General features: G+C 47.8%; 1 protein-coding gene across 1 annotated transcript; it reads right to left on the reverse strand.

The window, feature by feature from the left end:
• Positions 1-7,675: 7,675 nt before the first annotated feature.
• On the reverse strand, positions 7,676-14,616 carry LOC311517365 (uncharacterized protein). The gene is made up of 4 exons (XM_084622118.1): positions 14,450-14,616; positions 12,348-12,574; positions 10,381-10,497; positions 7,676-9,608 (listed from the first exon to the last, which is right to left on the reverse strand). The coding sequence occupies exons 2-4, from the start codon at positions 12,459-12,461 to the stop codon at positions 8,163-8,165; spliced, it is 1,677 nt and encodes a 558-aa protein (XP_084478244.1). The 5' UTR covers positions 12,462-12,574; positions 14,450-14,616; the 3' UTR covers positions 7,676-8,162.
• Positions 14,617-16,087: the final 1,471 nt, after the last annotated feature.

The raw sequence follows: 16,087 nt of genomic DNA on the forward strand, positions 1-16,087 counted from the left end.
TTGGAAATAAGAATAAGAGACCAGCCTATTCCAACAGACCATAGACCATCAGCAAGTGCTCCAGGGACTACAAGTACGGACTGTTGCTTCAGAATTTCAGAATAATATCTTTGTTTCCATTTACCACAAAAGGTAACTGTTGTTTTTTGTCTTTTCACATTCATAGGCTCTTGCAATCTACAGAAAATTAAGAAGAGTAAACTGTTGACACCTTAAAGATACTAGTTAGATTAAAAATAGAAAATTCATCTTTTTTTTCCCCCAGGAAAAAATGGAGCAAATGTATTCCTGTTGAGCACAACTCAAAGATTAGGTTGAGGAAAAAAGACCTTCTCCAAGCCCAAGTAAACTCAAGAATTAATGCTCTCTGCTTCAGGCCACGGAGATTCCTCAGAATTATTCTACCTGGGCTGTGAGGGCAAGGTTTGCAGTTTACCTTGGAGGTGCCCAGAGGATCCAGTGTAGCACAGAGCTTCCACAGTAGGCTAAATAATTTGTGCAAAAGGTACAGGGTCTCCCCAATTCTCCCTGGTTTCTATGCTCTGGCATGGCAGCCCTCCCCCTGAAGAGCTGTGTTGCTTTTACTTCCAACCAACATCTGAACCTAAACTTCCCATTAGCAGAGTGGGAACTAAAGCACACAGAGAGGATCTGCTTTATATTATAATGCAAAATCTCTGTGGATCTGATACAAAGGAGAGCGGCTCTATGGAGCTTCATATGCCTAGTCACAAACCCCTCCTAAAACTGCAGTACTGTGAACACACAAAGTTCATGTTCTGGTGGTGGTAATAAAGATACTATTGTTTAGATTCTCTCCCCAAACCAAGATCTGAACCATTTTATGTCTCTAATGGAATATACCCCTGTGTTCACAGCCTATACACTATTGTAATGTTTTTTCAAGGTATAACTTGTGAGGTATTTAAAAACTCAATTTGCTGATCAATAGTACCATGGCAAAATGCAAGTAGCAGCCATTATATTGAAGAAATGGTCACCTACTGTAACTATGGTTCTTTCAGATGTGATGTAGACATGTATTCCACTTAGATGTGTGCACATACAGTGTGCTGGAGCTGAAGACTTTTGTCTAGCAGTACCAGTAGAGGGGACGCATTCGTGCCTTGTGGCCATGGCCCCTCCGTTGGGTATATGAGGCAGCACCTACTTGACCCCCCTCTGTTCCTTCGCACTGAAAGCCCCTGAGAGGAGACTTTGATACAGAGGGGACAGAGGGTGAGTTGTGGAGTACATGGCTGCATCACATATTGAAGAAGCACAGTTACCATAAGTAACCATTTTTTCACTCAGATGACTCGCGAGCAGTAACCCAATCTGGATGCAGGGCTCAGAGTCTACTGTAATAAGAATCACAGGACTGCCCTTCCAAGGCCTGCATCCACACTGGGTGATGCAGTAATAGCACTATCATCTGTAAACATATGTATGGAATACTACGTGGCCACCCTGCAAATGTACGGACATGTCACTGAGGAATGCTATCGATGTCGCTTGCCCCTTTGTGGAGTACATCCATATCCACTGAAAAGCTGTAACCAAAGCTATCTCATACAAGTCTTGATACAGGATGTTATCCATCTGGAGACGAACTGTGCAGAGGCTACTTGCCCCGTCATGCATTCCACACAGGGCACAAACAGGCAAGGCAAAGAATGAAACAGTTTAGTCCTGTCTAGATAAAAGGCTAGACATCACCTGAGATCCAGAACATGGAGGTGCTGTTCTGGGGAAAAGTGTGGCTTAGTGAAAAACAAAACAAGTAAAAACATCGCCTGACTCAGATGAAACTGCGAGACCTCCTTGGATTAAAAAAAAAAATCGTTGGGTGTGGTCAGAGTGTTACCATGTCCTCGGAGAGCCGAGTTTAAGGTGGCTCAGTCATTAGGGCCTGCAACTCACACACCCTTCTTGCCTAAGTGATGGCTATCAGGAATACTTAGACATCAGTGCCTAATAATTTGCAATGTGAAACTGTAGGCTGGTGGAGGAGAAACTTTTTCTTCTAAGGAAGTCTAGTCTTTTGCCACCCTTGTTGAAGGTAGCAGACCTAAAATGGTGTACTCTGTTATGTTTGAAGATAGCCTGAATTATGAGGGAGTTTGGGGTAGGGAACAAAATATTCCACCTCCTTAGATGGTATAAAGAAAAGGAGTACTTGTGGCACCTTAGAGACTAACCAATTTATTTGAACATGCGCTTTCGTGAGCTACAGCTCACTTTTTATCCTTTGTCTTAGGCGTGGGAGTGCAAGTGGCTGGTGTCAGGAAGCAGGGTCTCCAGCAAAGCCAGTCTTTGGGTAACCCCACAAGCACAGTTGGCCTATAGTAGATTGCCTGATTGGTTGAAACAGTCAGCAGACCAGCTGTTAAGCCCAGCAGAAGCAGCAGGTTAGTGGCTGCTCAAAGCATTTGCCCACAGCTGCAATAGCTCCTGTGCTTGCTTGCTCCTGTCTTATCCCAGCTCTGCTCCTGCTGTGGACCCAGGCTTGCCCTACTCCAGGTAACCCAGTCCTGACCCTTAGCTCTGATTCCTAAAGTCTGACCTTTGGCTCTTGAATCTGGCCTCAGACTCTGGCTCTGATCCTGGACTCCAATTTGTTACTACCAACTCATGCTCTGATCATTAGGCTTGACCCTGGCTCTAACCACTGGGCATGATCACCCATATCCCTGTCACTGACACTTTGAACAGCCCCAACAAAAACAATAGGAGAACTAGAGCTGATATGGCAAGCATGGATTCTACAAAGGCCAATAGCTCTCTGACAGATATAGTGGGACCCCTACAGACCTTGTAGACCCAGGATGCCACCCTGAAGGTGCAGAATATGGTCCTACAACCTCAAGCCATGCCACCTTCAGTTCTGATCCCTTCTACCAGTTAGCCAAAACTCCTCCTACATGACAAGTTCAATGGTGATTGCGATAAATTTCATGGCTCTTATTTCTGCTACACCTACAGTTGTACCCCACTGACCAAGAGTGAGTAGGATTGATTATCAGCTTGCTTACTGGGAGGCCATGTCTTGGGTCTCAATTTCTGGAAAAATTAAGCCCACTTCTTGGACCATTTGAGAACTTCAAACTATGGTAGTGTTTGTCAATGATCCAAGTCATAAGCATACAGCTGAAGCCAGGCTTCAGGTATTGCAGCATAGACGTGACCAGTTGGTAAATATGAAGCAGATTCCAACCCTTGGTAGTAGACACTGCATGGAACAAGTCTGCCCAGCATTATCATTTCCAGATCAGCCTAAAATGATATTAAAGATCAATGGCATAGATGGAATCCCTAGTTGACCTGTGCATCAAGGTCGAGCACTGCCTGACCAAACACTGGATCCCACCAGCCCTGCTGACTCTGGTACCCCTATCACACATCGCTTCTCTGTCACTGAACCCATGCAAATCGCTCAGGTCTGTCCCCACCTCTGACATGGAGAAGAATCAATGCCTGGCATTGGGCATATGCCTATACAATGGGGACCAAGAACATACTGAAGCAAGCTGCCCTGCCAGTATCCAGTGTGAACCCTTGAAATGCTAAGCCTCAGTGCCAGTCCGAGAGTCCAGATTGGGTGGATGCCCTTCCTCTTTCCCCAGAAGCCCATGCCAATTCTTGTCTGCGAGTAACCTGGTGATTGGCAATCAGCATCCAATACATCTCCAAATCCTTCTAGTCAAACCTAATGGAATTAGGTGCCTCAGGCAATTTCATGGACCTGGAGTTAACCCAAGCCCACAATATGTTCCCTGAGTTAGTGGAGTCCATGGACAGGTCACTCCTTTCATCAGGACCAGTCACCAACCAGATGGCTCCCTTAGAGGTAATGATCCTTTGAGGCCCGGGACCCCCTCAAGTTTGGGCCAATTCATGCACTGCATTCGTCAGTTATCCTTGGCATTTCCTGGCTCATCACCATGACCTGCGCATCTGCTGGCAGTCAAGCATGGTACACTTTGACTCTCCTTCTTGCTGACAATCCTGTTTCCCTGAGAGCCAACCCAGGACCCGCAACACTTTGTAGTGTATTTGGTCCTCCAAAGAATTCAGAGACGGTAAGGGAGGATCCAAAGGTCACCATGGCCACCCACACAATGGCTCCTGGGATTCCTGTTAGATATCAACACTATGCCAACATGTCTGACAAAAAATAAAGCCAACACCTACCATCCCATCGCAGCTACAAATGCCCCATTGACCCCTAGCTGGGAGCAGAGGTTCCCTTCCAATGCATTTGCTCCCTCTCCCAATCCAAACTACAGGCACTCTGGAACTATCTTGAGGAAAACCTGCAGAAGAGGTTCATTCCTCCCTCCAGATCCCCAGTGGGATCCCTGATCTTCTTCATGGTGAATAATGACAATTCCCTTTGTCCTTGTGTGAACTACCAAGCTCTGAACAAGATTACCGTCTGAAACAAGTACCTTACTGCTTATTTATGAGTTGTTCAAAAGATTGAGCGTTGCCAAGATCTTCACAAAGTTGGGCCTCTGCAGAGCTTATAACCTGGTGAGGATCTGAGAAGGACATGAATGGAAGACTGTCTTCTATATCAGGTTTGGCCACTGAGTATTTGGTCATGCTGTTTGGGTTCTGCAACTCCATGGTGACCTTGCAGTATTTCATAAAACAACATCCTTAGAGACATGCTGGTCCAATTTGTTATCATTTACCTGGACAATATCCTCATTTTCTCCAAAAGGCAGGACCTCCACAGTCATCACATATGCACTGTCTTGGAGAGACTCTGTCAAAACCATGTCTATGCAAAACTTGAGAAATGCAAGTTTGATAACACAGTGAAATTCTTGGGATAGATTATCTCACCTGAGGGACTCACCATGGATCTGCATAAGAAGGCGGCAGTATCTGACTGAACCATGCCGAAGGATGTCTGCAGGGTGCAGTAATTCCTGGGGTTTAGCAATTTCTACAGGCAAGTTATGAGAGAATTCTTTAGCCTGGTTGCACCCATTTAAACATTCCTGCCAAACGGGGCCCAGTTTGCCTGGTCTATGGAGTCTCCGTGAGCCTTTGATAGACTGTCACCTTAACACCCATCCTGATTCACTCAGATCCCACTAAACCATTTATGATTGAAGCCGACACATCAAACTTTGCCATAGGCGCAGCATTATTTCAACATGCAGGCCCACAATCTACTCCAACCCTATGTCTTCCACTCTGAGAAGCTAACCCTGGCAGAAAAATATATTTAGTATTTGGGACAAGGAGTTACTGCCTGTCAAGGTGGCTTCTGAAAAGTGGCATCACCTCTGAGAAGGAGCCCAATCCCAGTCCAAGTTCTGATAGACCATAAGAACCTGGAATAACTACAGACTGCTAGATGCTTTAAACACCACATACACTGGTCCTTCTTCTCTCATTTGACTATGTTGTGACCTATTGCCCAGGGATGAGAAACAGGAAGGCAGATGCCCTATCTCACAGAAATGAATCTCTCAAACCTAGCAAAGAGGCCTCTTCCCCCATGCTCAAGGTGTCCAACTTTGTCAACATGACTGACAGAAGTTTGACATCCTCCATCCACTCTCTGATGAATTGTTTGTAATCCAGATCAATCCACCAGACGCTGAATGATGTGGGTACCTGACTTGACACCGAGTTCTGACGGCAGAATGACCTCTTCTATTGGAAGGATTGTATTTATGTTTGAGAGGGATACCTTATGCTTCCAGTATTGAAACTATGCCACAATTTGTTGCCATGACCATTTTGGCCAATACCAGGCTTGGAGTCTGGTCTGAAGGAATTTCTGGTTGTGAAGCCTACAAACTTGTATCAAGAATTATATAAGGTCCTGCAACCTCTGTACCCAGATCAAGAACTCTGTTAAAACTCCTAGGTATCCTCCAATGTCTGCCCATGCCTCTGCAGCCTTGGTTTACCATATCAGTGGATTTCATTGTAGAACTGCCATGTTTCCAGGGATACACAGTAATTCTGGTTGTTGTCAACCTCCTAACAAAGATGACACACTTCATCCCATGCTGTACTGTTTCTACCAGTGAGAGACAGCTCAGCTCTTCCTAAAAATGTCTCCTGTTACCCTGACAGACATTGTATTGGACTGGGGCCCCATCTCCCGATTCTGGCAGGAATTCCTTTTACTCCTTGGCATCAATCCCCTCACTTCATCTGCATATCACCCACAGACTAATAGGTAAATGGAGAGAGTCAATCAAATCTTGAAGCAGTATCTTTGCTGCTTTTGAGCTGCCACCAGGATGACTGGCCTCCCCTGCTTTGCTATGCTGAATTAATGTATAATAATGCAATCCACACCTCGACCAAACGTAGCCCTTTCTTTGAGACTGATGGCTTTCATCCCCACTGCCACCCAAACCTACCCACGAGTTCCCTTGGCTCCGGCATCTGGTCTCTGACTCTGGGTCTGACCCTTGGCTCCGATTCCTAACTTCTGACTTCAGCTCTGCCACTTGGCTGTGGCATTTGGCCTCTCACTCCAGCTCTGATCATGGGCTACCGACTCCTGCTCTAACCAGTGACATAATTACCCATGTCCCAGTCATTGATGCCAGGGTATGCGAGAGTGTCTTGGCTGGCTGCAACATGGCTTTATTGGTGAGAAATGCCACCCTGTTATGGCCTACAGTCTGGAGGATGTGCAACAATGTGTGAGTGGGGTCCTGAACTTTCTCGAAGAGAATTGAGCTTCTGCTCAATCCTCCTCAGGAAGTCTGTAAATTATTTGTATTATTTTGGTGGCAATGATGGGGCCAGAGAAGAGGATGAGAGTGCCGCAGGAGGACTAAGTGGGATTGTCTGCTCAGATTGATTTTCCTCCTCATAACACTGCTGAAGACCTGAGGCTCTTCTCAATGAGATGACCTCTGTCTGAACTCCCACTCAGATTGTTTGAAGTAATATCCCAAGAAACTCAACTGAGCCAATGTTTGGGGTCATAAGGGTAAGGAAGCTGTGTCCATGCAGAAGGGACCCATTGGTCCTGAACCTGGTAGTATGTTTTTCAGATTCCAAAGGCGCCCAGAAAACCACTGTCAGGGCTAATATTATGCCTTGGAATGTGCAGAGGGGCCACTGTCTCCAGCCTTGAGCTCACTGGAGCAGTAGGAATCCTCAGATTCCATTAGTGAAGCTGTTGGTACTGTATGTCTTCCAATACCTTGAAGGGTAGATGTGAGCAGCAAATGGTGCACTGATGGTGTGGGTGTCTCCCTACAGACTACTGGCTCTGAGAGGATTGGTGACTCTGGGTCAGAATTCACAGACCTCGCACCAGGGATAGCATACTCAGGTGTAACAGATGGGAAGAGGGATGGGTTTCTTGGTGCACTGGAAGATGCTGACTTAGGTTGGACAGTGAGCATCAGCAGTGTCGAGTCTCTCTTTTGCTGTGCTATGATACCATTGATGCAGTCACCAATCACTTCTTTGCTAGTTCAGGGGTTGGTCTTGCCTTTTCTGCAGTTTTGGGGTGCTTCTGGCCCATGGTACTGGCGATATGCATTCATGCTCCCCGTGAGCTCCTGACATATCCATACCAGGTGCAGAGTCTCACTAGATGTCAAGGTGTAGAGGAAGCACTCCTCTTCATATAGACTGTAGGAGGGTGTGGCGGTTCAATGATGAGACAGAACACAGCTTTATGCAAGCAAGCAGGCTGGTCAGCTGAGATGGGCTGTTCTGCCCCCCCGCCTTCCACCTTCTCCTTTTATTATATTTCTCCCCCCTAAGCATTACACACTGCTACCGCAAAAAGATACACAAAGGAATGTATGACGTTGATTAATATACTTATTTACCATCCTTTATCTACTACAATCCTGGTTCTCAGCCCTTGAGCCCAGGCTAAGAAAGCTTCCCACAGTTGCTGTCCCAACAATCAAGTTCTCATGGTTCATATCTAGCCCTTGTCCTTGGATAGAGCAATGTGTGCATTGCTTCTACAAAACAGTCAGGGTGTGCCCTGCCTGCTTCCAGGTGGAATAGCTAAACATGAACCCTTCATCCCCCCATTTTTTATTTAATGATATTTGGCTATCTCATGGTAGCCATCAATTTGTTTTGTCATGCTATTTAACTCCCAGACAGACAAGGACATAATCTGGGGAGCTTTCCAGGGCGAAATTTTACAAAGTCTTAACAAGGAACGAATACATTGTACACAGCGGCAGCAAAAAAATAAGCCCAATGATTACAAACACAGAATAACCAAAAAGCTGTCGCAGCCATTCTAGAGAGGGCAGCCAACCTGTAAGCCAATTCCAAAAACCCTCAAACCCCAGATCTTGGCATATGTGTGTTGTAAGACTGGCCAATTCAGCCAGTCTAGTTTCTATGGAGCGACTATTATCAGTTAAATTAAAGCAACACATGTGCTGAAATGTGGAGCAGCCTAGATGGTGTTTCAGGAGCAGAAAATCAATGGCTGCTCTGTTATCCAAAATTGCATCCCTTAATTCGTGTTGTTCTGTGTTAAGTAAGGCAATAGCCTGGGATGTTGTATTAATTGCCTTTGCTGCAAAGCATGCCAGGTTATTTAAAGTTCTGGCTGAATACATAGCAAGCGCGGGGACACCAACAATAGAGGCCGCTAAGGCAGTATACTCAGCACGACTAAAAAGCTCAACATCTGCAATACAATCATCTGAAAGGGGTACACTTCTTTTACTACGTTTTTGACCAGCAAAAGGCAATATAAGTGTCATTCTACTAAGACAGCAAAGGGTGCCATCACTTAAATTCGCAGGAATATAATTAAAGGTGCGTGAACCGCAAGTAAAAAACCATCCTGATGGTAGGATGATATGGCCATAATTATATGAAACATTAACAGCATGGGAACAATTTAAAAGGGGTTGAGAAATTTTTCGACAGCCCAAGGGCACCTTTGTACTAGTGCAGTTAACTACATGTGCACAGGTGACATTGTGAGCCCCGGCCGGGTACGGTGTGTGGAGGGATACAGCCGTGCAAGGCAGAGTATAGTTGGCCGGGCCCCAATTAGCCATGCTAGAGTACTGGGAAGAAAGATTCGCATAAGCAGAGAACAGTGTCTTATTCTCCATCTCCTCAGGGTGATGACATACTGGAATAAGGCATGTACCTAACAAATCTCCGGCTGCTACAGAATTAGATAGACAAAAGTGGGTAACATTTGCTATTGAAGCCAATCTTTCCCATTTGTTATATGTCATTCGGGCTCGTAACGGGGGAAGCGCTTCCGAGCCAACCCCTACAGGAAATAGCAGGCACAAAAGGCACACAATCATCACAGAATTAGCAGTGATTTGGGCGAGAATCGCCACAAACAAAGTCTCAGGAGTCTCTGGCTGTTGATCTGCTGCCAGTCTTCGTTGGGCCGCGGCGACCAATGCTTTTACTGCTCCCCATGTTACGGGCCGGTTTGGGACACTACGCCTCCTCCGTTTCCGTCCCGTCGTTGTCAACTCGGGGGGAAACGCGGTCTCCTCCAAAGTCAGCTGAAACTCTGGTATGGGATTCGACAGCCCTTGGTGCCATGCCATGTTGTTTAAGTGCCGGTCGCACACACCGAGCTGGAACCCACAACGGTCCTGCAGGGAGAGACACAGCAGCATATCCTCGACCCCAAGTCATTAGAGGTACTGGGCCCAGCCACTGTGGATCGGGCAGCTGACGGTAAAAGACACGCGGTCTTTCCAGTACCTCAGATTTGTGAAAATGCCGATCCGCAGGGGTCTGCTGATCTGCATTCAGTGTTAAATTATTTAAAGTAAACAAGAGGATATGCATTTGTTGTTGAATGTCTCCTAAGGTTCGGAGACGGAGCTCCCCTTGTTTTAATTGTTTATCTAGCAAGGTTTTGAGTGTGCGATTGGCACATTCAACAATGGCTTGGCCCGTGGAATTATAAGGGATTCTGTGTTTAAGACGGACGTCCCAGCGGGCACAAAAGGTGGAGAGGGCTGCAGAGCAGTAGGCTGGGGCATTATCTGTTTTAATTCGGCAGGGGCGACCCATAACAGAAAAGCAGGCCAGCAAATGGTGAATAACTTTGTTAGTGGCTTCCCCACGTTGTGGGGTTGCCCAAAGAAAGCCTGAATAAGTATCAACGGAAACATGTAAAAACGAATAGGGGCGGAATTGTGGCACATGAGTAACATCCATTTGCCACAGCTGATTTGCTGTGGTACCTCAGGGGTTAACGGCATAAGAAAAAGTAGGAGCAGCAGCAGCACAGTGGGGGCAGGAACGAACAATGGAACGTGCATGATCAGCAGGAATGTGAAACTGCCGGGCCAAAACAGAGGCAGACTAATGAAAAAAGGCATGGCTTTCAATGGGGTCAGAAAAAAGGGAATTTACCTGACCACGCAACGCGCGATCGGCGCGTGCATTGCCCTCAGTGAGTGGCCCAGGCAGAGGGGTATGACTGCGAATATGAGCAACAAAGTAAGGGAAATGACGAGTGGCAAGAAGATGCTGCAAAGACAAAAACAGGCGAAGGAGGTCTGCATCAACCTGAGGGGTAATGAGGGCAAGGGGTAAATGATCAATTACCCGATAAACATAATGGGTATCCACAATTAAATTAAAGGGACAATCAGCAAAAAGTTAAAAGGCCAAAACAACAGCAGCTAATTCTGAACGCTGTGCAGAACGCTGAGGCAGTGTAAAACGAGAATGCCAACGAGGGGGGTCACCCAACTGATAAGTGACTACACCTCAGTGGGGAGAGCCATCAGTAAAAAGAGTGACAGCGGAAACAATGGGTTGAGAGCGGCTAAGACGATGAACAACTAGGGGCACCTTTTGGGTAATGACCAACCGAGGATCTTTTGGAGGATTGTAAGAAATCTCTCCCACATAATCACAAAGAGCAACCTGCCAGGCCAAGGAGGTGTGGCACAAAGAGTCAAATTCAGTACGGGACAAGGGGAGCACAATGGCAACTAAATCAGTGCCAGTGAGTTGCACTGCATGGAGGCGGGCTTTACGAACAAGATCAGATAGGGCATCTAAATACGGATAAATATTTCGAGGAGGGGTGGATGAAAGGTATAGCCATTCTATAATAGAGACGGCTGTGTCTGTACGGGGTACAAACAGAGCCGCAGTTGGCGTATGAGGGGTGGCAAGAAGAACCAATCGTAAGGGATGGACCTCTGGGAGTCTGTTCACAAACTGCTGACTCAATGCTGCATTGATTTGTCGAATGCAGGCAGTATGCTTTTCAGTGATGGCAATAACTGCACCAGGTGCACGGGCTCCACGCAGGAGCTCAAACAACGGCTGCAGCATTGAAGTGGGGAGACGAAAGTAGGGCCGAATCCAATTTAAATGACCCAAAATCTGTTGTAATTTAACAAGGGTTAGGGGTTGAGGTAGAATTAATTCCGGACGAACCAGAGCAGCATAGGTTTGTAAAACCTTATATCCGAGGTAGTGGTAGGGATAAGAGCGTTGGATTTTTTCTGGTGCCACTAACAGGCCATTTTGGCCGAGAATCTGAGATAAAGATTCAAGCTGTTGTGCCGTGACCCGGGGACCACTTAGCAAAATGTCATCCATGTAATGGTAGACCTTTAGCGAAGGGTACCGGGCACGGAAAGGGGCAAGGGCCCGATCCACAAAAAGCTGACACAAGGTTGAACTATTTTGCATTCCCTGGGGCAAGACCTTCCACTGATACCTTTGAGAGGGTTGCTGATTATTATATTGTGGCACCGTAAATGCAAATTTTTCGCGATCTTGAGGGCAAAGGGGGATGGTGAAAAAACAATCTTTTAAATCTAACACACAAAGTTGATCGGTTTGAGGAATTAAATTTGGATTTGGTAAGCCAAATTGCAAGGGGCCCATAGGTTGGATGCATTTATTTATTTCCCTTAAATCATGTAACAGCCGCCAAGCACCTGATTTTTTCTTAATAACTAACACCGGGGTGTTCCAGGGACTAGTGGAGCTCTCCAGTCGCTGTGCTTGCAAATGCTGCTGCACAAGTGAATGAAGCGCTTTTAGCTTTTCTAGAGGGAGGGGCCACTGGTCAATCCATACGGGCTCTAAGGATTGCCATACCAACGGTAATGCGGAGGACACAGTGGGTGAGGGAGGGTTTTGGGCCATCAGATGTTAATATCGAGGGTGGTGTCTAACTTTGTAAGTAAATCACGGTCCCAAATATTGAGGTGGACAGGGAGTACAAAAGGGCGGATAGTAGCAAGGGTACGGCCTCCCGGTTTAGAGACTGTGACCCAAGACAAACTGTGGCGCTGGGGTTTACTACCCCCGATCCCCCACAATTGTTTAGAAGGAACCGTAGGCCAACTAACCGGCCACTCCAGATCACGAATCACCGTAACGTCAGCTCCAGTGTCCACCAGCCCCGTAAAAGGAACATCATTTAAGAGAAGTGTTAACTGAGGTTTCGAGGGGCGGACTGACATTGTCAGAGCAACAAGTGGAGAAGACGCGCTGTGAGACGGCGAGTGAGACAACGTCGATCCAAAGCCGCCTCCGCCCCGAGTTCGATCCTCGGCAGCTGGCACCTGATAGGGGACTAAAATCAATTGTGCAATTGACCGTCCACGCGGGAGCGACTGTGGAAGATGAGTCCACACCTGAACCTTAATAATGCCAGTGTAATCAGCATCAATGACCCCTGGAATGACAAAAAAACCCTGTTTCCCAGCATGTGAGCGAGGGAGAACAAGACCTACAAAGCCGGCAGGGAGAGGTCCCGTCACCTGTGTAGTTATGGCACTGACCTCCCCTGGCAGCCGAAAGTCAGTGTCCTCCTGCATGATCAAATCAAGCCCTGCACTTCCAGCAGTCGCCGCCCTCATAGAGTCTACGGATTTTAAGGCAGAGGAGTGGTTGTCTGAGTGGGAAACACCCCCGTTTGGCCCTGGGTTTGGGGGGGACCCGTCGCGCGGTTTCCCGACCTGCTACGACACTGATTAGCCCAGTGATAACCTTTCCCACACTTGGGGCACTTCTTTGAGAGTCGGGCTGGTGCCTTAGATGAGCAGCACTCCCGCTGAAAATGACCCTCCTTACCACAGCGGTAACAACGCTTCCCCTCCTTCCCAGTTTTTCTCAGGGCGGCAGCCAGAACTCCAGCCTTTTGGGCTTGTGTGCCAATGTTCTGGCACGCCCGCAGCATGTCTGAGAGCTCTAAAATACCAGAGGCTTGTGCTGCCTGGAGAGCACGGCGGCAATCCTCATTTGCATTTTCAACTGCCAATTTTAACAGGAGCTCGTGAGCTGCCTCAGTGTTATCCACCTGTCGGAGGATAGCCTCATGCAATCTGTTGGTAAAATCCAAAAAGGACTCTGAGGCACCCTGACGGATACTGACAAAGCTTTTGGTAGGCTTGCCTGAATCCGGGACCTTCTTGAAAGCATGCTGGGCACAGGTGGAAATAATGGGGAAGACGGCCTGAGGGAGTTGAGACTGCATCTCAATAGTAGCAAACGGGCCCTCCCCTGCCAAATGCTCATAAATGATACCGTGCTCTCTATGTACCTGAGCTTGGCGTTCTGCCATCTGCCGATACTCACTAAGCCAAATAACATACTGACTGGGTGATAACTTCATGCGCAGCAGCGTTTTCCAATCCTCAGGGATTAGGGAGTACCCAGTACCTATCCCTTCAATGAGACCACGCACAAAGGTGCTAGTCAGGCCAAAGTCACGAATTGCTTTCTTTACCTCTCTAACCAAGTATGGCAAAGTGGTCCAGGTGCCCACGGGGTTGCCCTGGTCATCATTCTGCCAGGTCACCGGGCAAACTGAGACCAGATCAGCCAGCTCCTCCGCTGTAAGATCTGATTGAGCTTTCGCTGCGTGAACCATTTGTTGCACCAGCGAAAGCTTCTGAGCAGATACAGATGACCCTCCGGGGGGCTCCAGAGCATGGGGCCCCACGGACGGAGGGTGATCACACACTGGCTCCAGTGGGGAAGGCAAGGGAGGCGGTGGTAATGAAGACACTGGGGGCAAAGCAGGGAGAGGGGGGGCTGTGGATACAGGAGAGGGTCTTTCCGAAGCGACACACTGGGTTGCATCAGTAGAAGGGGGGAGAGCTGCAACGGGGATGGCTACAGGAGCCGACGGGCGTGGCGAGATCACCAGCCTCGTGAAAGAGGGCCTATCCGAGGTGACACGCAGTATCGCGTCGCGACAGAGGTGCCAGGCATGTAAAGCCTGCACGGGCGCCCGAGGCTCTTCGTGCAATGTCTGACCCAATCGCTCCCAGTCCGCTAGCTTAAGGCTTCCGGCTTCAGGATACCACGGGCACTGGGCACGCACCTCCTGTAACAGGAGAGTAAGTGCTCGAGCCGGGCAGTCATGCTGAGCCTTACGCAGCAAATACTGCAGCTCATTGCGGTGTTGCACTTGCAAAGCAGAGAGGGAGCTTCCCATACTTACCACAATGAAAAATACTCACCGGGATCCACGAAGCGGATGAGTGACACGTCTGAAACCCTTGCCGGGCGAGGTGAGTGCTGAGGGCCCCACGTTTGGGCGCCAGTTGTGGCGGTTCAATGATGAGACAGAACACAGCTTTATGCAAGCAAGCAGGCTGGTCAGCTGAGATGGGCTGTTCTGCCCCCCCGCCTTCCACCTTCTCCTTTTATTATATTTCTCCCCCCTAAACATTACACACTGCTACCGCAAAAAGATACACAAAGGAATGTATGACGTTGATTAATATACTTATTTACCATCCTTTATCTACTACAATCCTGGTTCTCAGCCCTTGAGCCCAGGCTAAGAAAGCTTCCCACAGTTGCTGTCCCAACAATCAAGTTCTCATGGTTCATATCTAGCCCTTGTCCTTGGATAGAGCAATGTGTGCATTGCTTCTACAAAACAGTCAGGGTGTGCCCTGCCTGCTTCCAGGTGGAATAGCTAAACATGAACCCTTCAGGAGAGGACTTCTACTTCTTATGAGGATGTTTGCCCTTACCTTCCTCCTGTCTTAGCCTGTTAAGAGTTCTTAGGCCTGATATCTGATGATTTGGAACTAGAGAGTATCAGGGCAAGAGGGGTTAGGGCACTACTAGGCACCTCTAGCTGATGTACACAGGGGAACAAGGTCAGATGACCCAGGGCTGGGACAGACTGGGGCCTCATCAACCACTCCATCAGGTGTCTTTGGGGCCAGAATTAATGAGATTGCCTGGTTTGGGGTGGAAAAGAATGACAGATATTGCACTTGGAGGGGATGTGTGACTCCCCAAGGCAATATAAGCAAGAGTTGTGTAAGTCACTCACCAGCAAGACCTAGGGGTAGGCCACACAGGATTTGAAGCTAGGAATCTTGGGTATACTAAGTACTCCATTCAATTTAGAACACACTAGTAACCATTGATTTTTGCTCGATTTCCCAAGTTACTGCACTGTGGTACATGAAATAGGTCTAGGGATAACATGAGATAAATGACATCAGCGTTAAATTGGGAAACCACCACAACTAGGGTTTATAAACCAAACCATGAGCAAAGACCCACCCCAGCAAATTGGGCCGTGTCCTTTCCCTTTGGTTATTGAGTCCAGCAATCCAAAAATCACCCAAAGTCCCAAAAGTCCAACAACCCAAAAGTCTCTGAACCTGGTCAGTGCAGCCCCCGAGTTCAAAAATTTATCTGCAGAGTTTTACCTCCCAGCCTGGGTGGAAATAGGGGGGAGGTTATTAAGGGACACCTTATGTGGTCTGAGGCCAACTGCCCCACCTCTCCGTGGGGTTCTGTTGCAGCCTTCACCGTGAGCCACTCCACTCCGCCAGCCATCCTGCAAGCCGCTCCAGCGGTCCCGCAAATTGCTCTGTTCCGCCAGCCACTCAGCAATATATCTTCAGGGCCCCCCCCCCCACTACTTATCATAGCACTCAGTGATTTCAGCTTCTACTAGGGGAGCCTCAGTGTTGGTGCACCATTGGCCCAAAGTGAATTCAGCTCAGCAGCCTGTAACTAAACTGCTAATGGAATCAAAATTAGCTCTGATATTCCACAGTGGACAGAGGAGGTGCAATTGGTGTTTCAGGCCCTCAAAAGAGGCCCACAC

This window comes from Lepidochelys olivacea, assembly GCF_965140295.1.
Source record: "Lepidochelys olivacea isolate rLepOli2 genome assembly, chromosome: 3".
Taxonomy (NCBI): domain Eukaryota; kingdom Metazoa; phylum Chordata; order Testudines; family Cheloniidae; genus Lepidochelys; species Lepidochelys olivacea.

Coding starts and splice junctions, on each gene's coding strand:
- LOC311517365 (XM_084622118.1), bottom strand. CDS start 12,461: ATGTCAGTCCGCCCCTCGAAACCTCAGTTAACACTTCTCTTAAATGAT. Junction 10,498..12,347: donor TTCGTGATCTGGAGTGGCCG/GTTAGTTGGCCT, acceptor TTGTCTTTGCAG/CATCTTCTTGCCACTCGTCA. Junction 9,609..10,380: donor ATCGCGCGTTGCGTGGTCAG/GTAAATTCCCTT, acceptor CTCTCCCTGCAG/GACCGTTGTGGGTTCCAGCT.